The sequence below is a fragment of the Loxodonta africana genome, chromosome 24 (assembly GCF_030014295.1).
Source record: "Loxodonta africana isolate mLoxAfr1 chromosome 24, mLoxAfr1.hap2, whole genome shotgun sequence".
Classification (NCBI taxonomy): Eukaryota; Metazoa; Chordata; class Mammalia; order Proboscidea; family Elephantidae; genus Loxodonta; species Loxodonta africana.
The window spans coordinates 420,231-444,845 of record NC_087365.1 but is presented as its reverse complement, the minus strand read 5'-3'; the positions used below and the strand labels follow the sequence as shown (position 1 = coordinate 444,845).

Sequence of the window (24,615 nt, the reverse complement as noted above, 5' to 3'; positions counted from 1 at the left end):
TACTTTCTACATTTATGGATTTACCTATCGTGAATCCTTCACATAAATGGAATCATACAATATGTGTCCTTTCGTGTCTTTCATTTTGCATAATGTTTTCAAGATTTATCGATGTTGTATGTATTAGAACTCAACTTATATGGGTGAATAATATTATATGGATATAGCATGTTGTGTCTATCCATTCATTAGTTAATGGATATTTGTATTGTTTTCTTAGCAATGTTTTATAGTTTTCAGAAATGGAGTCCATAAAGAACTTAAAGAAATCATAATTGTGGAACCGTGTATTTTTCACGGTTTTGTTTCTGGTTGAATGTGTTTTAGGTCTATAGTAAGTATGCTGGTTTGTAAGCTCTGTGAGAACAAGGATTTTTGTCCACTTTGTTGAATGATCCATCCTGAGTACACAGATCAGTGCCTACCTCTTAGAAGGCAACCAGTAATATTTGCTGTATAAATGAATGAATGGTCACACTCATGATCTCTGTGGGGCTATGTGCTATTTTTGAAGAGATGATTAGATTACCCAATTTCTGCAACCTTGTTTTTCTTTGTAACTTGGTGAAATGACCATCTTTGTGTTTGCAGATGGAGTGGTTCAATCGTTATAAAAAGTCCCTTGCTACTTATATGAGATCACTGGGAGGAGATGAAGGTTTGGACATTACACAGGATATGAAACCTCCGAAAAGCCTATATATTGAAGTAAGTTTACTGTTAAGAATGGGGTTTTATTCAGTGTGTATATTAAACTACCTTTAATTTAATAAGGGAGTATATAAATATATATTAGTTTATATTAAAGAAGAAAGGAAGACACCAGTGTTCACAATAGCCAAAAAGTGTAAGCAACCTAAATGTCAACAGCTGAATGGATAAACAAAACATAGTACATACATATCTAGACTATTAAAAAAAAAACTGAATGGATAAACAAAACATAGTACATACATATCTAGACTATTACTCAACCATAAAGAGTAATGAAGCCCTGATACATGCTACAACATAGATGAACCCTGAAAACATAACACTGAGTGAAATAAGTCAGTCACAAAAGGGCAAATATAGCATGGTTCCACTTACAGGAAATAGGCAAATGTATAGAGACCAAGGTTTGTTAGTAGCTATCAGGGATGGGAGAGAGAGGGAAAAGAACATAACCTGTTTCACTGTAAAAAATACTGAATTGGCAAATGTTTTGTTACATATATTTTTACCACAATAAAACAATTTAAAAATATATATAATTTTGTTACAAAGAGAAAGGAGGCATAAACCAAACACAAAAACTTACCCGTAGAGAGGCAGGGCCCAGATGGCAGGATAGCCAGACTCTTACGGCGATCCCTTTTGCAACAAAGACCTGAAAAAACAAGTGGAATGATTATATTTATGACAAGCTGGAAGCCCTGAACATCAAAGGCGAAATTAGAAAACAGACTGAGTGACGGGGGAGGGAGAGATAGTTCAAAAATGGAGAGCAATTGCCGGACCTGAATCGCTGGATCCCTCAGGTACCATTCCTGGGAGCAGCTGCAGCGGGATAATAGTAGTGTTCAACTGGAGTATCCTCAGGGAGAAGCAGCCAGCAGCACGGCCTACTCACACCTCCAGAACCAGAAAAGAATGGTGCCCTCTGCAAAAGCTAAGTACTAGTACTTAGGTATATTTTATTGCACCCCCCGCCCCCAAGCTGACTTCAAAGGCTGTTGATTTCCCTGGGCCTGAGATAGGCCCTGTTTGAGCACCTGGAGCCATTCTCCAAGCCTTGGAGAAGGAATAAATTCACAATTGGGGGAAAAGATAATTTGGCAGCTCCACTAACGTGTGGCGCTCCAGACAGAAGTACCACCTGTCCAGGCATAAACAGTCTGTGGACTTTGAATAATTTTCCCCCCGCGTGGATGTGTGCAGGCCTATTTCATGAGAATAGGCCCTTGTTGGCAGATTGCAACTTTTTCAGCTGTGCGGTGGAGAAGTGGGTGTTTGATGATTGGCACCACTTTTTCTATTAAACAGGGTCCTCACCTACCCACATCAGGGGCCTTAAGGACTGGTGGCTCCACTCAGGACACCCAGCCACCCGCGACAGGGGTCCAAGGATAACTGGTACCGCCCAGTCCTTAAAGCCAAAAGCATTGGGTGCCCATGGTCCATCTGCAGACCCTACCCACCTGTACGCTCTAGGGAAGAGGGTCACACTTTCCTCAGAGTCACTTTGAGGATGATTCTCAGCCTACTGCCTTGTTCAAAACATGACCCCCTGCTGCAAGCAGATACCAGTACCTACACCAATCACCCCTGCCCCTCTAACACTGTAGGACAGAGCCTGTACCACACATTTGATGACCAACTACCTGGACACCTGAGCTGAATCCATACAAGAAAAGCAAATGGACTCCTAGACTGATAAACTTGATAACAGCTCTAACCAACTGGTGACAGGACGTCAGAGCTTCAAAGGTGAAAGTAATCAAGCTAGCTCACTCAAGCAACCCATTTGGACATATCAAAACAAAACAAAGCAAGAAACTAGGATACAGTAAACAAACATAAAGTAAACTAATATAATAGCTTATATATGGCTCGGAGACAACAGTCAATATCAAACCACATAAAGAAACAGACCATGATCCCTTCAACAAGCTCTCAAAGAATCAAGGGATCTTCTAGATGAAAGTGCCTTCCTGGAATTACCAGAGGCAGAATAAAAAAGATTAATATACAGAACCCTTCAAGACATCAAAAACAAGATCAGGGAATACACAGAACAATCCAAGGAACACACATATCAAACAGTTGAAGAGAGAAAAACAGTTATTCGAGAACATAAGGAAAAATTTAATAAGCTGCAAGAACCATAGACAGCGATGAGAAATTCAGAAGATTAACAAAAAAATTACAGAAGTAGACAACTCAGTAGAAAGTTGGAGGAGCAGAATTGAGCAAATGGAAGTCAGAATTGGTGAGCTTGAAGATAAAGCCCTTGGCAACAATATACTTGAAGAAAAATCAGATAAAAGAATTTTTGAAAAACGAAGAAAACTTAAGAATCATGTGGGACTCTATCAAGAGAAATAACCTACGACTGATTGGAGTTCCAGAACAGGGAGGGATAACAGAAAATACCGACAGAATTGTTGGAGATTTCTTGGCAGAAAACATCCCTGATGCAGCAAAAGGTACTAATCCAAGATCCTCATCGAACTCCACGTAAGAGAGACTATAAAAGAAAGTCACCAAGAAAATTATAATCAAACTTGCCAAAATCAAAGAGAATTTTAACAGCAGCTAGAGATAAATGAAAAGTCACCTACAAAGGAGAATTAATAAGAATAAGCTCGAATGACTGCAGAAACCATGCAGGCAAGAAGGCAATGGGATGACTTATATAAAACATTGAAGGAAGAAAACTGCCAGGCAAGAATCATATATCCAGCAAAACTGTCTTTCAAATATGAAGGCAAAATTAGGACATTTCTAGATAAACAGAAGTTTAGAGAATACATAAAAACCAAACCAAAACTACAAGAAATACTAAAGGGAGTTCTTTGGTTAGAAAATCAATAATATCAGGTATCAACCCAAGACCAGAACACTAGACAGAGCAATCAGAGGTCAACTCGGACAGGGAAACTACAAAAATAAATCAAGATAAAAAAAAAAACACTTAAAACAGGGAACAGCGATGTTATCATGTAAAAGAAGAGAACATTAAAACAAAGACTAAGAAATGTAGTCGTAGATCTATGAAATGGAGAGGAAGACAAGGCGATACAAAGAAATAAAAGTTAGGTTTAAACTTAGGAAAATAGGGGTAAATACTAAGGTAACCACAAAGAATAACTATCCTACTCATCAATATAAAATACAAGAAAAAAATAGAGACTCAGCAGAAACAAAATCAACAACAATGAAGAAGAGGAAAAGAAAATATATGAAGATAAATTATTCACCAAAAAAAATTAAGTGGAAAAAACAAAGTGTCAGCAACACACACAAAAAGACATCAAAAAGACAGCACTAAACTCATACCTATCCATAATTACACTGAATGTAAATGGACTAAAAGCACCAGTAAAGAGACGGAGTGGCAGAATGGATAAAAAAACACAATCTGTCTATATGCTGCCTAACAAGAGACACACCTTAGAGATGTAGAGACACAAGCAAACTAGAATTCAAAGGATGGAAAAAATATATCAAGCAAACAACAATCAAAAAAGAGCAGGAGTGGCAATATTAATTTCTGACAAAATAGACTAAAGTTAAATCCACCACAAGGGATAGGACACTATATAATGATTAAAGGGACAATATACCAGGAGGATATAACTATATTAAATATTTGTGCACCCAATGACAGGGCTGCAAGATACATAAAACAAACTCTAACGGTATTGAAAAGTAGAATAGACAGCGCCACAGTTATATCAGGGAAATTCCAACACACCACTTTCGGTGAAGCACAGGACATCCAGAAAGAAGATCAGTAAAGACACAGAAGATCTAATGCCACAGTCAACCAACCTGACCTCTGCACACGGAACGTCCTCTAAAATAGACCACATATTAGGTCATAAAGGAAGCTTTAGCAGAATCCAAAACATTGAGATATTACAAAGCATCTTCTCTGACCATAAGGCCATAAAAGTAGCAATCAATAACAGAAAAAAAGCAGGGAGAAGAAACACTTGGAAACTGAACAATACCCTGCTCAAAAAAGACTGGGTTAAAGAAGACACTAAGGATGGAATAAAGAAATTCATAGAATCCAATGAGAATGAAAACACGCCCTGTCAGAACCTTTGGGACACAGCAAAAGCAGTGCTCTGAGGTCAATTTATATCAATAAATGCATACATTCAAAAAGGAGGACCAAAATCAAAGAATTATCCCTACAACTTGAACAAATAGAGAGCAACAAAAGAAACCCTCAGGCACTAAAAGAGAGCAATAAAAATTAGAGCAGAATTAAGTGAAATAGAGTGCAGAAAAACAATTGAAAGAACAAGACCAAAAGCTGGTTCTTTGAAAAAAATTAACAAAATTGATAAACCATTGGCCAAACTGACAAGAAAAACAGGAGAGGACGCGAATAACCTGAATAAGACCCAACCGAAATGAAAAGAATCATATCAGATTACTACGAAAAATTATACTCTAACAAATTTGAAAACCTAGAAGAAATGGATGAATTCCGAGAAACACACTACCTACCCAAACTGACAAGAGGTAGAACAACTAAATAGACCCATCACAAAAGAAGAGATTGAAAAGGTAATGAATAAACTCCCAACAGAAAAAAAAACCCTGGCTCGGACTGCTTCACTGCAGAGTTCTACCAAACTTTCAGAGAAGAGTTAACACCACTACTACATGGTATTTCAGAGCATAGAAACAGACAGAATATTCCCAAACTCATTCTATGAAGCCACCATATATCCCAGATACCAAAACCAGGTAAAGACACCACAAAAAAAGAAAATTAGAGACCTATATCCCACATGAACTTAGATGCAAAAATCCTCAACAAAATTCTAGCCAATAGAATTCAACAACGTATCAAAAAAATAATTCACCATGACCAAGTCGGATTCATACCAAGTATGCAGGGATGGTTCAGCATTAGAAAAAGAATGTAATCCATCCTATAAATAAAAGAACCACATGATCTTATCAATTGATGCAGAAAAGGCATTTGACAAAGTTCAGTACGCATTCATGATAAAAACTCTCAGCAAAGTAGGAATAGAAGGAAAATTACTGAACATAATAAAGGGCATTTATACAAAGCCATCAGCCAACATCATGTTAAATGGAGAGAGTCTGAAAGCATTCCTCTTGAGATCAGGAACCAGACAAGGATGCCCTTTGTCACCACTTTTATTTGACATTGTGCTAGAGGTCCTAGCCACAGCAATTAGGCTAGAGGAGGAAATAAAGGGCATCCAGACTGATTAAGGAAGAAGTAAAAGTATCTCTATTTGCAGATGACGTGATATTATACACAGAAAACCCTAAAGAATCCTCAAGAAAACTGCTGAAACTAATAGAAGAGTTCAGAGAATCAGGATACAAGATAAATATACAAGATTCAGATTCCTCTACACCAACAAAAAGAACATCAAAGAGAAATCACCAAATCAATACATAGTAGCCCTGAAGAAGATAAAATACTTAGGAATAAATCTTACCAGAGATGTAAAAGACTTATACAAAGAAACCTACAGTACGCTTCTGCAAGAAACCAAAAGAGACTTACATAAGTGGAAGAACATACCTTGCTCATGGATAGGAAGACTTAACATTATAAAAGTGTCTATTCTACCAAAGACATCGATAGATAAATGCAATTCCGATCTAAATTCCAATGGCATTTTTTAAATGAGATGGAAAAACAAATCACAAGCTTCATATGGAAGAGAAAGAGCCCCTGGATAAGTAAAGCATTACTGAAAAAGAAGAACAAAGTGGGAGGCCTCACTCTACCTGATTTTAGAAACTATTATACCACCACAGTAGTCAAAACAGCCTGATACTGATACAACAACAGATACATAGAACAATGGAACAGAATTCAGAATGCAGATATAAATCCATGCACATATGAGCAGCTGATACTTGACAAAGGCCCAAAGTCAATTAAATGGGGAAAAGACAGTCTCTTTAACAAATGGTGCTGGCATAACTGGATATCCATCTGCAGAAAACTGAAACAAGACCCGTACCTCATACCATGCACAAAAACAAATTCAAAATGGAACAAAGACCTAAATATAAAATCTAAAACAGTAAAGATCATGGAAGAAAAAATAGGGACAACGTTAGGAACCCCAATACATGGCATAAACAGTATACAAAACATTACTAACAATGCAGAAAAAAAAGTAAATAGCTGGAAGCTCCTACAAAGCAAACACCTATGCTCATCCAAAGACTTCACCAAAAGAGTGAAAAGATACCTACAGACTGGCAAAAAGTTTTTAGCTATGACATTTCCAATCAGCGCCTGATCACTAAAATCTACGCAATTCTGCAAAAACTCAACTACAAAAAGACAACCCAATTTAAAAATGGGCAAAAGACATGAACAGATACTTCACTAAAGAAGACATTCAGGCGGCAAACAGATACATGGGGAAATGCTCATGATCATTAGCCGTTTGAGAAATGCAGATCAAAACTACAATGAGATTCCATTTCACTCCGACAAGGCTGGCATTAACCCAAGAAACACAAAATAATAAATGTTGGAGAGGTTGTGGAGAGACTGGAACACTTATACACTGCTGGTGGGAATGTAAAATGGTACAACCACTATGTAAATTGATTTGGCGCTTCCTTAAAAAGCTAGAAATAAAACTACCATAGAGCAGTCCCACTCCTTGGAATATATTGTAGAGAAATAAGAGCCTTTACACGAACAGATAATATGCATACCAGTGTTCATTGCACCCCTGTTTACAATAGCAAAAAGATAGAAGCAACCAAGGTGCCTGTCAACGGATGAATGGATAAATAAATTATGGTATATTCATACAATGGAATACTATGCAGCCATGAAGAACAGTGATGAATCCATGAAACATTTCATAACGTGGAGGAATCTGAAAGGCATTATGCTGAGTGACATTAGGTGCAACAAGGACAAATGTTGTGTAAGATCACTATTAGATCTTGAGAAATAGTTTAAACAGAGAAGATATTCTTTGATGGTTACAGGAGTGGGGAGGGAAGGAGGGAGAGGGGTTTTCAGTAATTAGATAGAAGATAACTATTTTAGGTGAAAGGAAAGACAACACACAATACAGGAGAGGTCAGCACAACTGGACTAAACCAAAAATAAAGAAGTCTTCTGAATATACTGAACGCTTTGAAGGCCAGTGTAGCAGGGGCAGGGGTTTGGGGACCTTGGTTTCTGGGGACTTGTAAGTCATTTGGCATAATAAAATCCATTAAGAAAACATGCTGTGTAGCACCTTGGAGAGAGGCGTCTGGGGTCTTAAATGCTAGCAAGCGGCCATCTAAGATGCATCAATTGGTCTCAACCCACCTGGATCAAAGGATAATGAAGAACGTGAAAGAGACTAGGTAATTTTGAGCTTAGAAGACAGAAGGGGCCACGTATACAAGAGATTACATCAGCCTAAGACCAGAAGAACTAGATGGTGCCGGGCTAAAAACAATGACTGCCCTGACAGGGAACACAACAGAGAACCCCTGAGGGAGCAGGAGAGCAGTGGGATGCAGACCCCAAATTCTCGTAAAAAGATCAGACTTAATGGTCTGACTGAGACTAGAAGGGCCTGGTGGTCATGGTCCCCAGAGCTTCTCTTAGCCCAGGACAGAAACCATTCCCAAAGCCAACTCTTCAGACAAGGATTGGAGTGGACAATGGGATAGAAAATGATACTGGTGAAGAGTGAGCTTCTTGGATCAAGTAGAGGCATGAGACTGTGTTGGCATCTCCTGACTGGAGGAGAGATGAGAGGGCAGAGGGGGTCAGAAGCTGGCCAGATGGACACAAAAATAGAGAGTGGAGGGAAGGAGTGTGCTGTCTCATTAGGGGGAGAGCAATTAGGAGTATATAGCAAGGTGCGTATAAATTTTTGTATGAGAGACTGACGTGATTTGTAAACTTTCACTTAAAGCACAACAAAAAAAATTTTTTTTTTAAAGTTACTTGTAGGGGGATGGCAGAAACAATATGGAACAACTAAAATTTTCTGGATATACCTTGTAAAAGTTTTAACTTTCGAACTGTGTAGATGTTTAGTGTTTTTGTGTGTATGTGTGGTAAAATATGTATAACAAAAAAAATTACCATTTTAACCATTTTTAAGAGTACAATTCAGTGACATTAATTACATTCACCATGTTGTGCCACCATCACTACTCTTTTCAAATGTTTTTCATTACCTTAACAGAAACTCAATATCCCTTAAGTAATAACTCCCTAGTTCCTCCCCTTTCACCCAGTCACTGGTAACCACTTACAAACTTTTGTCTGTATGCATTTGCCTATTCTAGGTATTTCATGTAAGTGGGATGATATAATATTTGTCCTTTTGTGCCTGATTTACTTCACTCAGCATAGTGTTTTCAGGGTTCATCCATGTCTTAGCATGTATCTGTGGGTTAAAGGAACTAGTTTTCCCCTTGGTGGCCTTTGCCCTTGGTGCTGGAGAAATAACCGTTGGACTAATTGGGGTGCCTTGGTCTGGGACTTCCAGGCCACACCTGAGGATTTGTGCTGGCGAGTAGGGGGTGGCCACATCAGAAAAGACTCACCTGGGAGCTCGATACCATCTAGCCTAAGGAGGCATGATTTAGCCTGTCTTGCAGGCCAGCTGACAAAAAGCCCTAAACACAGAGACTCAGAGAGCTTCCTGGTTGATGAGAACATTTGCTCTCAGGAGGGCAGCGCATCTGTCGGGAACTCTCCCAGACCTTGCCCTTTGTGTCTTTTCATTTGTGTCCTTTTAGGCTGTAATAAATGTGTAGTCGTAGGTGTGGTGTACTCTCCGTGGGTTCTGTGAGTCATTCCAGCAATATTATCAAACCCAAAGGGGCAGTGGGAGCCAGCAGGTCAGAAAGGAAGAGTGTCAAGTGGACTCCCGAGCTTGCGGCTGGCATCCTGAAAGGGTAGCTGGAAACCAGCCCTGAATCTGCAGCCAGCAGGTCAGAAGGATTCGGTGTCGTGTGGACTCGCCAGACTTGCAGCTGTTGACTGCCTGTTCGGCAGTCAGAAGGATGGCAGCGTTTGAACTTGTGAGGTATAACCTATCTCCAGGCGGCAGCCACAGGGGCAGCTGGTGACAAGGATGGAGAAGTGGGAACGTAGGACAGGGTCAGTCTCCACATTTCGTGGGTTGGATTCATGCCGATCCTTACTGTGCAGCATCAAAATTTCGTTTCTCTTTGTGGCTGAGTAATCCCTCTTCTGTGGATATTCTGCATTTTGTTTACCCATTCATCTGCCGTGGACACTTCGCTTGTTGCCACATTTTGGCTTCTGGCTGTTGTGAATTATGCTACAATGAACATTGGTGTACAAATGCCTGTTGGAGTCCCTGCTTTCAGTTCTTTTGGGTATATACCTAGAAGTGGAATTGCTGGGCCACGTGGTAATTCTGCGTTTAACTTTCTGAGGAACCACCGGACGTTTCCACAGTGGCTGCCCATTTGACATCACTACCAGCAATGGATGGGGTTCCAATTTCTTTCCATCCTCACCAACACGTTATTTCCCTTTCTCTGATGATAGCCAGGCTAGTAGGTGTGAAGTGGTATCTTGTGGTTCTGACTTGCATTTCCCTAATGACTGATGGGAAACCCTGCTGGCGTAGTGGTTAAGTGCTACAGCTGCTCACCGAAAGGTCAGCAGTTCGAACCTGCCAGGCGCTCCTTGGAAACTCTGTGGGGCAGCTCTGCTCTGTCCTGTAGGGTCGCTAGGAGTCGGAATCAGCTCGACGGCAGCGGGTTTGGTTTCGGTGAATGACTGATGACATTTTTTCGTTGTGTTTTTGGTGAAGGTTTAGATAGTAGTTTAGGTTCCCATTCAACAATTCCTATACAAGTTGTTCAGTGACATTGCGTGCCTTCTTCACAATGCATGAACACTCTCATTGCCATCGTGGGTGTTCCATTTCCACTAATCTAGTCTCCATGCTCCCTTACATTCTCATGTTTGTTTTAAAGTAATTGTTGACTGTTTGGTCTCATGTAGGTGATTTTTTAAAGGTGCACAGTACTTACAGGTAGGTGATCATCATTATTTTTGGAGCTAATTTGTTATTTAGCTACAAGGTGACTGTTAATCCGATTAGGGTCCGTGCCCTGGAGCAGTTGAGCCAATGAAACATACTCCAAGTCAGAAAGAGTGAGAAAGTTTATTAAGGGGATGCGTACATCACCGCGGACCCAGACGCAACACAGGCTGTCTCTATGGGGTCCCAAAGAGCATTTTACGTTAGAGCTTATATAGAATTTTACAAGAATTAGAAGTGTCTCTGTAGTTACTTGGCCAGAGATATGGGCAAGAGGAGTTATTTGTTACAGGATAGTGACAAAAGGTATCTGCCAGACACCTCTTTATTAGGCTAAAGATATACATATCAGGTACCTGGGCTCTGATTTTCCTGTCACAGGTAGTCTTACAGAACAAAACAAACTTACTTGCATCATGTTAAAACAAAGAAGAAAGTCATTAACATTAGGTCAAAACAAAGTCCTTAACAGAGGATGTGAAGAAAGTGGCAGGCAGAAGACAGAGAAAAACTTACAGGTTCATCATGGCCTTAGGTTATGTCACGCTCTCAGCCACCCATTTTGAGAAAGGAGAAAATATGCTGGGGAGTATTAGGGTCACATGACCTCAGGGATTAGTTTTGGCTCAAGGTTTGAAGAGTATCTCAGGGTAGTAGTCTTGGGGAGTCCTCCAGTCTCCAACAGTGGTGGTTGCACAGGAAGGAGCCCTGGTGGCGCAGTGGTTAAAGCAATAGACTGCTAACCTGAAAGGTCAGCTGTTCGAAACCACCAGTGGCTCCGTGGGGTAAAAACGTGGCAGTTTGCTTCCCTAGAGATTTATATACAGCCTTGGAAACCCCGTGGGGTCCGTATGAGTCGGAATCAACTCCACGGCAGTGGTTTGGTTTGGTTTGGATTTGGTAGTTGCACAACACAGTGAATATAATTAATGTCACTGAATCGTATACTTAAAAATGGTTAGAAGTAAGTTTTATGATATATACATTTTACTACAATAAAAAAAAAAAAAGCTGCATTATCCCATCCTCCCTCCCAGTAAGAACTCTTCTGAGTCTTGTAATGTGAGACCACATCTGCTCTTTCATGGTGTACTTTTAAGTATTCCTGGGCAAGAGTCTGAGTATTGAAGGGGATTGGAAAACTCTTTGTGTAAAACAGAACTTTTCAGACTTAACGTTATTTCATATTCTTAAATGTTAATGCTTTATGGGAGGGATCTATAGGAAGCAAGTTGACATAAAACATTCTCTTTGTTGGTTGCCACCATTATGTCTCTCATTTTTATTCCATCTACTTAATATTTCAGAATTTGCAGAGGAGAAAGGATCCAAGCATATTGTCCCCCCTTACCCAGCTCCCGGGTTTCCTTGCTGTCAGCACCAACGTACACATATCCATTTGGAGGTTTTATCGTTCTTCCTCCTCCCCATCACAACTGAACAATTGGGACCATTAGAATACCACAGTAAACGTCTGGTAATAGCAGGAGTGAGTCCTAAGTACACAGAGAAGAAAAAACAAACAAAAAATATAGTACTTTTACTGTGCGGGTAAATGATTTAGATAAAATATCAGATTTTCATTTCAGGTGCGGTGTCTGAGAGACTATGGAGAATTTGAAGTTGATGATGGGACTTCTGTCATATTAAAAAAAAACAGCCAGGTATTTCTTGTATTAAAATGCTGCACTTTAAATCTTGTAAGGGTGTTGAATGAAGGAAATGTTGGAATTAGTGGCAAAATAAATACCACCTTGCAATAATCACTAATAGGTTAGGCATTATGTTTAGTATAGATCACCTTGTTTTGTACTTTTTCTAAATACTAAGACATGAAGCAAATATTGCATGTAGTAAAATAGGTTAAATAATTTACTAATATATTGCTTGTATTTAACACTAAGCATTTTCCAGGGAAATTATCACAATTGACCTCACTCTGGTTTAGTAGAGCCTTGTTCAAAGGCTGTCAAACTGTTTGGATTAAGCTTCTTCTGTGAGTGACTGATTTCTAAAATAAGTGCTAAATACTCATTTTAGCTTATACTTCATTTTATAAATGCAAGTTCTTTAGCAAGCAAATAGTGATACTGATTTAAAAAAAAATTCTAAGTACTTAGTATATGCCTTAGTTATCTGCTGTTGTTGTTAGGTGCCGTCGAGTTGGTTCCGACTTACAGTGACTATATGCACAACAGAACAAAAGCACTGCCCTGTCCTGCACCATCCTCACAATCGTTGCTGTGCTTGAGCCCATTGTTGCAGCCACTGTGTCAGGCCATCTCGTTGAGGGTCTTCCTCTTTTTCGCTGACCGTCTATTTTACCAAGCATGATGTCCTTCTCCAGGGACTGATCCCTCCTGATAAACATGTCCCAAGTATGGGAGACATAGTCTCGCCATCCTTGCTTCTAAGGAGCATTCTGGCTGTACTTTTTCCAAGACAGATTTGTTCGCTCTTTTGGCTACTATAATAGAAATACCACACACGTGTGCCATTAACAAACAGAAATTTATTTTCTTACAGTTAAGTGGCTAGGAGTTTGAATTCAGGGTGCTGGCTGTGGGGCAAGCCTTTCTCTGTCAGCTCAGGAGGAAGGTCCTTGTTTCTTCTGAGCCTCTGTTCCTCAGCGATCTTCTTGTGGCTTGGCATGTTTTCTCTCATCTCTGCTTGCTTGTTTGCTTGCTCTTTCTGCTCTTTTATATTTCAAAAGAGATTGACTTAAGACACACCTTTACTAATACTGCCTCATTTACCTAACAAAGAAAACTCATTCCCAAATGGGATTATAACCATAGGTATAGAGGTTAGGATTTACAACACATATTTTTGAGGACACAATTTAATCCGTAACGATATATAAACATAAATATACAACAGGGAAAGATTAAAATTGTAAGGTTGTAACTTAAGCTAAATTTTTACTTATAAAGAATCTCAATATAGTTACTGTTTCCATAGAAATCTTCAAATTCACATTAGATACTGTATAACTAAAAGCTAAGTTTATTTTTATCCTATTCCAGTTTTCTGTGGTCTTAATATTGGAGGAAAGAAGACCTAATGAAGACTTTCTTTCCTTTGTCTCCCATCTTGTCACCAACCGTTTAGTATCTAATGACCCTAAGTTATTGGTGTTGACTTTATTTATGCTGTGGAGCAAAAGACTGCTTCAGGATACTGTGGTGCCTGGTCCGTTTCTCTAAGAGAGGGTGAATTGGTCCATTTTACTGGCATCCTTAGAGCTTTAAAACAGAGGTTGAGTATTTTTAAGCAGGCAGATTTTGAGGGTGTCCTAAGACCTTTGGTTGTTGAGGTAACAAATTTCATTCCCAAGCGCCCTCCTGGAAGTAGGACACCAGGGAATGGAGAACAGATGACGTATTAATGCTGTCAGGAAAATCTGTATTTCTGGAGGACCCGGCTTTAGCTCTGATTCATAAGAACCAAACTATTCTCATAAAGGGAGACATGAGGAAGCATCTCATCCAGACACAGTCCTGAGGTTGAGTTTCTTTTCCAAGTTTTATGGCTGATGTTTCAACCCAGTTTGTGAGATAATGATTCTCAGCCCTGGGAGGGTTGGGGTTGGGGTATGTGGAACCCCTCCTGAGCCCTTCCACAGTTTGGGCTTGTCATTTTCCCTGTGGACCGTGGCGTGCAAAACCTTCCTCTTGGTGATGCTCTTAACTCTGTCAAGTATCACCCTGCCCTCAATTATAAAAATGGGAAATTGAAATTAAAAACATAATCAACTCTAGTTGATATTAAGGGGTTTCTAAAATGTCTGACCAGATCTAAAAATAGATTTTTTTAATAGAACCTATTTTTTTTTTTTTTTTTTTACTGGTATAGTACAGATCACCTACATAATGGAGAATATCAATTGGAAAACATTTTCTTACCTTACCATAGATTCTTTTATACTTGTCAATATTGCAGACATTGTTTTTTGGTTTTTGGTTTTGTTTGTCCAGAAGACAGCCCTACTCTTTTTAATAAAAAAAAAAAAAAAAATTTTTTTTTTTTTATAATAAAGGCATTAGAAAATAACCGTTAAATGAATGACTCGGTGTGGTTTACACTTCAAGGCTTTCAGATAAGACTTTTGAGGTTTGTAAGGAAGGACCTTTAGGCACACAATGCTGTTCAACTTATATTTTGCTCCATTGAATAATTTTGATTGTCTCTCTTGCTGCAGTTATTTTCTATGTTATTTGCCCTCTAATTTCTGGTGTACTGTTTTTTATCTTTAACCAAGTGTATCCTTTTTTTTTTTGCCATTTCTTTGTCACCTCTGAGCTTGGAAAGTCTTCCTGCCGTTCTTCCCGTACCTCCCCACTGCAGAGCTTAGTAAATGTTCACTTTCGTTTTAATCTTCTCTGCTTTGAGAGGGAACCAGACAAGGAGGCTCCTTTCCACCTGCCCATGGCTCTCTCCAGTTCCAAACAAGTGCAGTGGCCTCTTGTCACAGAGACTGAGAGCTAGCAAGTCAACTTGTGCCCTGACATTAGCATCTTCACACAGAGCATGTGACAGCACTACACATTTTAGGTTAAAAAATACCTTTAGTCATTGAAAAATACAGGGGAAACGTTGCCAATGTTGTTGTAAAAGAATAAATGCTCAGACTCCAATTCTAGAAAAGGCTTAATGGAGAAGACGTTCCTTTCCTTGGTCTTCAAAATGAGCTCTTACACCACTTACATTGCAGTTGTCCAAAAATATCAACTACCTGGGTTTTTCTGTGCATAAATAATATATAATTCAGAAGTTTTTAATTGAATTTAACTTAAGCAAACTATGTAATTCACTTAAATCATTCTGATTAAGAATGAGAATTTAGTGTAGCTCTAAGTGGCATCAGTTTTAGTTGATTAAAACAGCAAATATAGTAAGTTTAACTTTTAACTGATTAGCTGTTGGAATTTGAAAACTAAGTAATCAGTTGCTGCTTTTTATTGATGTAAAATATAGTTTAGGAAATTCTTCTCCAATACTCTCTCTTACTCTCACTTCTCCGTTTTCCTCCACAGCACTTTTTGCCTCGTTGGAAGTGCGAACAGTTAATCAGACAAGGCATTCTGGAGCATGTGCTGTCCTAGCCGCACCCTGAGACCAAGCCCAGTTCACTGAGACGTCTGCACTTCTCTTTCTCTACCCACCCCCCAGCCCCACACCTCTTTGATTTAAAAGTTACAGACAACTTTACATATCACAGGGACGCTTTGCTAAAGAATATCACTTGCCAACCCTTGCGGACGTTTTTCTTGTATGTTATACATGATTTCTCCTTCTTTTTGCAATCTGCCCATAATTATAACATTCTTATACCATTATTACAATGTGTTTTTTCTTTTTTTTTAAATGAAAGCAAACATTTATTACATTTGAGTCTGTTTTTTAAATAATGAGAGTTGCGCTCGGCTGTACAGGGAGAAGGTAGATCCTGGTATGTCTGTGTAGTCTTCTGTGTTGTCAGGAATGCTGTGGCATTCCATGATCAGGTGCAAGCCAGGGAGCCAAAAACCTGGAATGTGTGTTACCAGGTCACATGGGCAGGGAGAGATGATGGTCTGTAAAACTGAGTATATTGAATGTGCAATCACCATAATTTATCACCCGATTTGGGAAGAGAGTAAGGAAGGACATCGTGGTTTTTGCCCGTTCCCCCACAGTAGTGGCTGGCCCAACACAAGCCCATCTGCAGGCTTGTGAGGTGAACACCAGTGTCTACATTTCCTGTGGCCTCCATAACAGTACCACAACCAGGCTGGCTAAAAACAACAGGCATTCATTCTTTCTCACTTCTGGAGGCCAGAAGTCTGAAATCAAGGTGTCAGCAGGGTCTTGCTCTCTTTGAAGGCTCTAGGGGTGGATCTTCCATGCCGTTTTCTCTTAAACGTCTGTCAATTGCTAGCTGTCCTTGGTGTTCCCTGGCTTCTATATAATCACTCCGATCTCTGCCTGCTTCGTCACATGTCATTTTTAAATGTGTGTGTCTGTCTGCATTTCCTCTTGTAAAGACACCAGTCATTGGATTGTTGTTGGTAGGTGCCATAGAGCCGATTTTTAACTCATAGCAACCCCATGTGACAGAGTAGAACTGCCCCATAGGGTTTTCTGGGTTTTAATCTTTTTTTTTCCTTTGGTCTCTACAATATTTTTAATTATGAAATATTTTAAATATTAAGAAAAGTATAGAGCAGGGTGGGGCCAAGAAGGCAGAGTAGTCAGATGCTTCCAGTGGTCGCTCTCACAATAAAGACCTGGAAAAACAAGTGAATCGATTATATATGACGATTTAGGAGCCCTGGACATCAAAGGCAAAGTTGAGAAATCAGACTGAGTGGTAGGGGGAGGGAGAGATGGTTCAGAAGCAGCAAGAACCTCCCAGGCGTGACCCGGCGGGAACCAGCACACTGCTGGCCGGTTTGGCTGACGAGTGCGGTGAGGCAGGCAGTGGCAGTCGGGACCCATTTCCACATCGAAAGAGACTGAGTGGCGGAGAGTCTCCTCAATCCCCTAGAACCAGTAAGAAGTGGCCCTTAGTCAGCAAAAGATAAGTACATGCCTCTAACCAACCGTGCAGATCGAAAGCACCCTGTGGAGGCGGGGCCAAGATGGCTGAGTAGTCGGACGCTACCTGTGGTTATTCTTAAAACAAAGACCCCAAAAACAAGTGAATCGATAATATATGACAATCTAGGAGCGCGGAATATCAAAGGCAAAGTTGAGGAGTCAGACTGAGCAGCAGGGTGAGGGACAGACTGTTCAGAAGCCATGAAGAATTGCCAGACCTGACCCGGCAGGAACTGGCACCCTGTGGGCTGGAATCGGGCTAGTGCCAGCAGAGAGGCCAGCAGTAGTGTTCGGGATGCATTTTCCACATTGGAAGGGACCGAACAACGGAAAGCCTCCTCACACCTCCAGAATCAGTGAAAAGCGGTGCAGAATCAGCAAAAGATAAGTACATGTGTCTAACTGACATTGTGGATCAAAAAACACCCCTTTGGGAAAAATGTCTCCCACTTACCTGCTCCCTTCCCACTTTGCAGTGGGTCCGAGCCGGTTTCAGAGATTGCCATGTTCTCTGGACCAGAAGTAGGACCTGTCATGCGTTGTAAGCCATTCTCCCGGCCTTGGAGAGGGAACAGGTTAACAAACGGAAAAAATAATCTGCCGGCTCCTGTAAGGTGGGAACTCAGAGCAGAAACAGCTCCTTTGCCTAAGTACAGGCATAAGGGGTCTGTACACTTTGCCTTTCACCCCTGCATAGACCTGTGTGGGCCCTCATTAGCACAGTACAACAGGGTATATACCTGAAGTCTAACTACAACTGTTTCAGCTATATGGTGAAGTTGCAGGTTCATGACATTTGACATCGCTCTGTCTATTAAGCAGGGTCCTCACCTACCCACATCAGGGACCTGAGAACTGGTGGCTTCACCCATGCCACCTAGTCACCCATGATGGGTCCAAGAATTAGTGATACCTCCCAATCCTTATAGCCAAGAGCATTGGGTGCCCATAGTCTGGCTACAAAACCCTCCCACCTACATGCTCTAGGAAACAGGGACGTGCTGTCCTCAGATTCCAATGGTTGTCAGCCGCCTGCCTTTCTCAGTGTATGAACCCCCTACTGCGGCCAGAAACCTGTGCCTACGCCAATCACCCCTGCTCGTCAATGGCTGTAGGTGAGACCCTGCACCACACATGTGACCGACAACCTAGACATCTGACCTGAATCCATATAAGAAAAGTAAATGGACTCCTGGGTTCACATACCTAGTAACAGATGTAACCACCTGGTGACAGGACGTTAGAGCTTCAAAGATAACAGTACTCAAACTAGCTCACTCAAGCAGCCTATTTGGGCATATCAAAACCAAACAAGAAGCTAGGACGTAGTAAGCAAACATAATAACTTACTGATGGCTCAGAGACAACAGTCAATATCAAATCACATAAAGAGGCAGACCATGATGGCTTCAGCAAGCTTCCAAAATGAAGAATCAAGAAATCTGGATGAAGAGAACTTCCTGGAATATCTGGAGGTAGAATACAAAAGATTAATATACAGAACTCTTCAGGAGATCAGGAAGGAGATCAATCAAGAGGCAGAACAAGCCAAGGAGCACACAGACAAAGCAACAGAGGAACTTAAGATTAGACAAGAGCATAATGACATTTAATAGGCTGCAAAAATCCATAGAGAGAAAGCAAACAAATGCAGAAGATTAACAATAAAATTTCAGAATTAGCTCAATAGAAAGTCATAGGAGCAGACTTGAGGCAACAGGAGTCAGAATTAAACTGAACATAAAGCATTTGACACCAACGTATTTGAGGAACAATCAGATAAAAGATTTTTAAAAAATGAAGAAACTAGGAATTCTGTGGGACTCTATCAAGAGGGATAACCTACGAGTGATCGGAGCACCAGAACGGGGGTGGGGGGGGCAGATAACAACACAATTGTTGAAGATTTGTTGCCAGAACACTCCCCTGATACTGTGAAAGATGAGACGGTATCTATCCAAGATGCTCATCGAACTCCACACAAGGTAGATCCCAAAAGAAAGTCACAAAGACATAATCAAACTTACCAGAACCAAAGAGAAAGAGAATTTTAAGAGCATTAGGAAGAAACGAAAAGTCACGTACAAAGGAGAGTCAATAAGACTAAGCTCGGACTACTCAGCAGAAACCACGCAGGCAACAAGGTAATGGAATGACAGACATGAAAAAAAATTGCAAGCCAAGAATTATATATCCAAATATGGGTATAGAATTATATATCTCAAATATGATGGTGAAATTAGGACATTTCCAGATAAACAGAAGTTTAGAGAATTTGCAAAAACCAAAATTACAAACATACTAAAAGGGATTCCTCCAGTTAGAAAATCATTAACATCCAATAACAACTCAAGACTAGAACACAGGAGAGAGCAACCACATATCAACTCAGATAGGGAAATCAGAAAAATAAAAGCTAAAATGCTCAAAATAGGAAAACATGTCATTATGTAAAAGATGGCAACATTAAAACGAAAAAGAGGGACTAAAAAATGTAGTCATAGATCTTTCATATGGGGAGGAAGTCCGGGTGATATAAAGAAATAAAAGATTGGTGTAAACTTAGAAAAATAGGGGTAAAAAAGAAAACTAACAATTCTACATATCAAAATAAAATAAAAAACAAGAAAAAGACTCAGCAAATACAAAATCAACAACAATGAAAAAGAGGAAGAGAAAACACATAAAGAAAAATGACTCAGCACAGAAAATTAAGCAGAACAAAGAAACTGTCAACAGCACAAAACAAAAAGACATCAGAATGACAGCACTAAGCCCATAAAAAAATTACCTACCAATAATTACCTTGAATGTAAATGGACTAAATGTGCCAATGAAGAGAGAGTGGCAGAATGGATTTAAAAAAACATAACCCAGCTATATGCTGCCTACAAGAGACACAACTTAAAGACACAAACAAACTAGAACTCAAAGGATGAAAAAAATATATATCAAGCAGACAACAATCAAAAAAAAGCAGGAGTGACAATATTAGTTTCTGACAAAATAGACCTTGAAGTAAAATTCATCACAAAGGATAAGGAAGGACACTGTTTAATGATTAAAGGGTCAATACACCAGGAGGACATAATCATAATAAATATTTATGCACCCAACAACCGGGCTCCAAAACACGTAAAACAAACTAACACCATTGAAAAGAGAAAGAGCTTCACAATAATAGTAGGAGACTTCAACACACCACTTTTGGTGAGGACAGAACATCCAGGAAGGAGCTCAATAAAGACACGGAAGATCTAAATGCCGGATTCAACCAACTTGACCTCATAGACATATACAGAACACCCCACCCAACAGCAGCCAACTGTACTTTCTTTTCCAATGCACATGGAAGATTCTCCAGAATAGACCATGTATTAGGCCACAAAGTAAGCCTTAACAGAATCCAAACCATCAAAATATTCCAAAGCATCTTTTCTGACCATAACAAGCCCATAAAAGTAGAAACCAATAACAGAAAATGCAAGGAAAAAAAATCAAACACATAGAAACTGAATGCCTTGCTCAAAAACTACTGGGTTATAGAAGAAATTAAGGGTGGAATAAAGATATTCATAGAAGCAAATGAGAATGAAAACTCATCATACCAGAACCTTTTGGACACAGCAAAAGCAGTGCTCAGAGATCAATTTATAGCAATAAGTGCACACATCCAAAACGAAGAAGGGATCAAAATCAAAGAGTTAACCCTACAACTCGAATAGCTAGACAGCAGCAAAAGAAGCCCTTGAGCACCAGAAAAAAAACAATAAAAACTAGCACAGAATTAAATGAAATAGAGAATAGATAAACCATTCAAAGAGTTAACAAGACCAAAAGCTGTTTTTTTGAAAAGATCAGCAGAATCCATAAACCACTGGGCAAACTGACAAAAGAAAAACAGGAGAGGAAGCAAATAACCCAAAGAATAAATGAGATGGGTGATATCACAACAGATGTAAGTGAAATTAAAAGAATCGTAACAGAATACTATGAAAAATTGTACTTGAACAAATATGAAAACCTAGAGGAAATGGAAAAATTTCTAGAAACACACTACCTACCTAAGCTAACACAAACAGAAGTAGAACAACGAAATAAACGTATAGCAAAAGAAAAGATTGAAAAGGTAATTAAAAAACTCCCAACAACAACAAAAAAAAAAGGCCCTGGCCCTGATGGCTTCACTGCAGTATTCCATGAAACTTTCAGAGAGGAGTTAACACCACCACTACTAAATGTATTTCAGAGCATAGAAAAGGAGAGAATACTCCCAAACTCATTCTATGAAGCCAGCATAACCCTGATACCAAAACCAGGTAAAGACACCACAAAAAATAAATAAATAAAATTACAGACCAATATCCCTCATGAACTTAGACGCAAAAATCAGCAAAATTCTAGTCAATAGAATACAACAACATATCAAAAAAATAATTCACCACGACCAAGTGGGATTCATACCAGGTATGCAGGGATGGTTCAACATTAGAAAAATAATCAGTGTAATCCATCACATAAATAAAAAACAAGAACCACATTATATTATCAACGGATGCAGAAAACACATTTAACAAAATTCAACACCCATTTGTGATAAAAACAGCAAAATAGGAATAGAAGGGAAGTTCCTCAACATAATAAAGGGCATTTATACAAAGCCAACAGCCAATAACATGCTAAAGGGAGTCTGAAATCATTCCCCTTGAGAACGTGAACTAGACAAGGATGCCCTTTATCACCACTCTTATTCAACATTTTGCTGGAGGTCCTAGCCAGAGCAATTAGGCTGCAAAAAGAAATAAAGGGCATCCAGATTGGTAAGGAAGAAATAAAAGTACTTCTATTTGCAGATAATGTGATCTTACAAAATCCTAAAGAATCCACGAGAAAACTACTGGAACTAACAAGAGTTCAGCAGAGTATCAGGATACAAGATAAACATACAAAAATCAGTTGGATTCCTCTACACCAGCAGAGAACTTTGAAGAGGAAATCACCAAATCAATTCCATTTACACTAGCCCCCAAGAAGATGAAATACTTAGGAATAAATCTAACCAGAGACATAAAAGATATATATGAAGAAAACTACAAAAAAAAAAAAAAGACACTACTAAAAGAAATAAAAACAGACCTACATAAGTGGAAAAACATACCTTGCTCATGGATAGGAAGACAACATTGTAAAAAAATCAATTCTACGTAAAGCAATCTATAGATACAATGCAATCTTGATCCAAATTCCAATGGCATTTTTTAATGAGATGGAGAAACAAATCACCAACTTCATATGGAAAGGGAAGAGGCCTGGGATAAGTAGAGCATTACTGAAGAAGAGGAACAAAGTAGAAGGCCTCACACTACCTGATTTTAGAACCTGTTATACCACTGCAGTACTCAAAAGAGCCTGGTACTGGTGCAACAACAGATACGCGGACCAATGGAACAGAATTGAGAACCCAGACATAAATTCATCCACTTATGAGCAGCTGATATTTGACAAAGGCCCAAGGTCTGTTAATTGGGGAAAAGACAACCTCTTTAACAAATGTTGCTGGCATAATTGGATATCTATCTGCAAAAAAAATGAAACAAGGCCCATACCTCACACCATGCACAAAAAGTGACTGAAAATGGATCAAAGACCTAAATATAAAATCTAAAATGTTAAAGTTCATGGAAGAAAAAATAGGGACGCTAGGAGCCCTAATGCATGACATAAACAGAATACAAAACATAACTAGCAATGTACAAACACCAGAAGGGAAACTAGATAACTGGGAGCTCCTAAAAATCAAACACCTATGCTCATCCAAAGACTTCACCAAAAGAGTAAAAAGACAACCTATTGACTGGGAAAAAATTTTTGATTATGACAAATCCGATCAGCATCTAATCTCTTAAATCTACAAGATACTGCAAAACCTCAACACAAAAAGACAAATAGCCCAATTTAAAAAATGGGCAAAGCTGACAGGGAGCACAACAGAGAACCCCTGAGGGAGCAGGAGATCAGAGGGATGCAGACCCCAAATTCTCACAAAAAGACCATACTTAATGGTCTTTTTTAATGGTCTGACTGAGACTAGAAGAATCCCGGTGGCCATGGTCCTCAAACCTTCTGTTGCCCCAGGACAGGAACCATTCCCGAAGACAACCCATCAGACATGGAAGGGAGTGGACAGTGGGTAGGAGAGAGATGCTGATGAAGAGTGAGCTATCTGTATCAGGTGGACACTTGAGACTGTGTTGGCGTCTCCTGTTTGGAGGGGGGATGGGAGAGTAGAAAGGGTTGGAAGCTGGCAAAATTGTCACAAAAGGAGAGACTGGAAGGGCTGACTCATTAGGGGGAGAGCAAGTAGGAGTATGGCGTAAAGTGTATATAAACTTATATGTGACAGACTGACTTGATTTGTAAACGTTCACTTGAAGCTCAATAAAAATTAAAAATAAAATAAAATAAAAATGGGCAAAGGATATGAACAGACACTTCACCAAAGAAGACATTCAGGGGGCTAACAGATACATGGGGATTGCCCACTATCATTAGCCATTAGAGAAATCCAAATCAAAACTACAATGAGATACCATCCCACCCCAACAAGGCTAGCATTAATCTAAGAAACACAAAATAGTAAATGTTGGAGAGGTTGTGGAGAGACTGGAACACTTTATACACTGCTGGTGGGAATGTAAAATGGTACAACCACTTTGGAAATCAATTTGATGCTTCCTTAAAAAGCTGGAAATAGAACTACCATTCGATCCAGAAATCCCACTCCTTGGAATATATCCTAGAGAGCTAAGAGCCATCACAGGAACAGATATATGCACAACCGTATTCACTGCAGCACCTGGTCACAATAGCAAAAAGATGGATACAACCTAGGTGCCCATCAATGGATGAGTGGATAAACAAATTATGGTATATTCACAGAATGGATTACTATGCAATGATAAAGAACAAAGACGAATCTGCAAAACATCTCATAACATGGATGAATCTGGAAGATATTATGCTGAAATTAGTCAGTCGCAAAAAGACAAATAGTGTATGAGACCACTATTATAAGAACTCAGGAAATGGTTTAAACATAGAAGAAAACATTCTTTTATGGTTATGAGGCTGGGGAGATCAAGAGGGGTATTCACAAACTGGATAGTAGATAAGAATTATCATAGGTGAAGCAAAGGACAACACAAAATACAGGGGAAGTCAGCACAACTGGACTAAACCAAAAGCTAAGAAGTTT

General features: G+C 39.5%; 1 protein-coding gene across 4 annotated transcripts in view; it reads left to right on the top strand.

Annotated features, from left to right (window-relative positions):
- GINS1 (GINS complex subunit 1) overlaps window positions 1–16,167 on the top strand; it is a 33,267-nt gene extending 17,100 nt beyond the window's left edge. For 2 of the 4 annotated variants that reach the window (XM_064275680.1, XM_064275678.1), the window contains 3 exons: window positions 592–708; window positions 12,368–12,442; window positions 15,815–16,167. In XM_064275680.1, coding sequence (XP_064131750.1) covers window positions 592–708; window positions 12,368–12,442; window positions 15,815–15,883 — 261 coding nt within the window. In that variant the 3' untranslated portion in view covers window positions 15,884–16,167. Of the gene's footprint in view, window positions 1–591; window positions 709–1,520; window positions 3,674–12,085; window positions 12,268–12,367; window positions 12,443–15,814 lie in introns of those variants that run through there. The other 2 variants (XM_064275677.1, XM_064275679.1) reach the window with 2 other exon arrangements.
- Window positions 16,168–24,615: the final 8,448 nt, after the last annotated feature.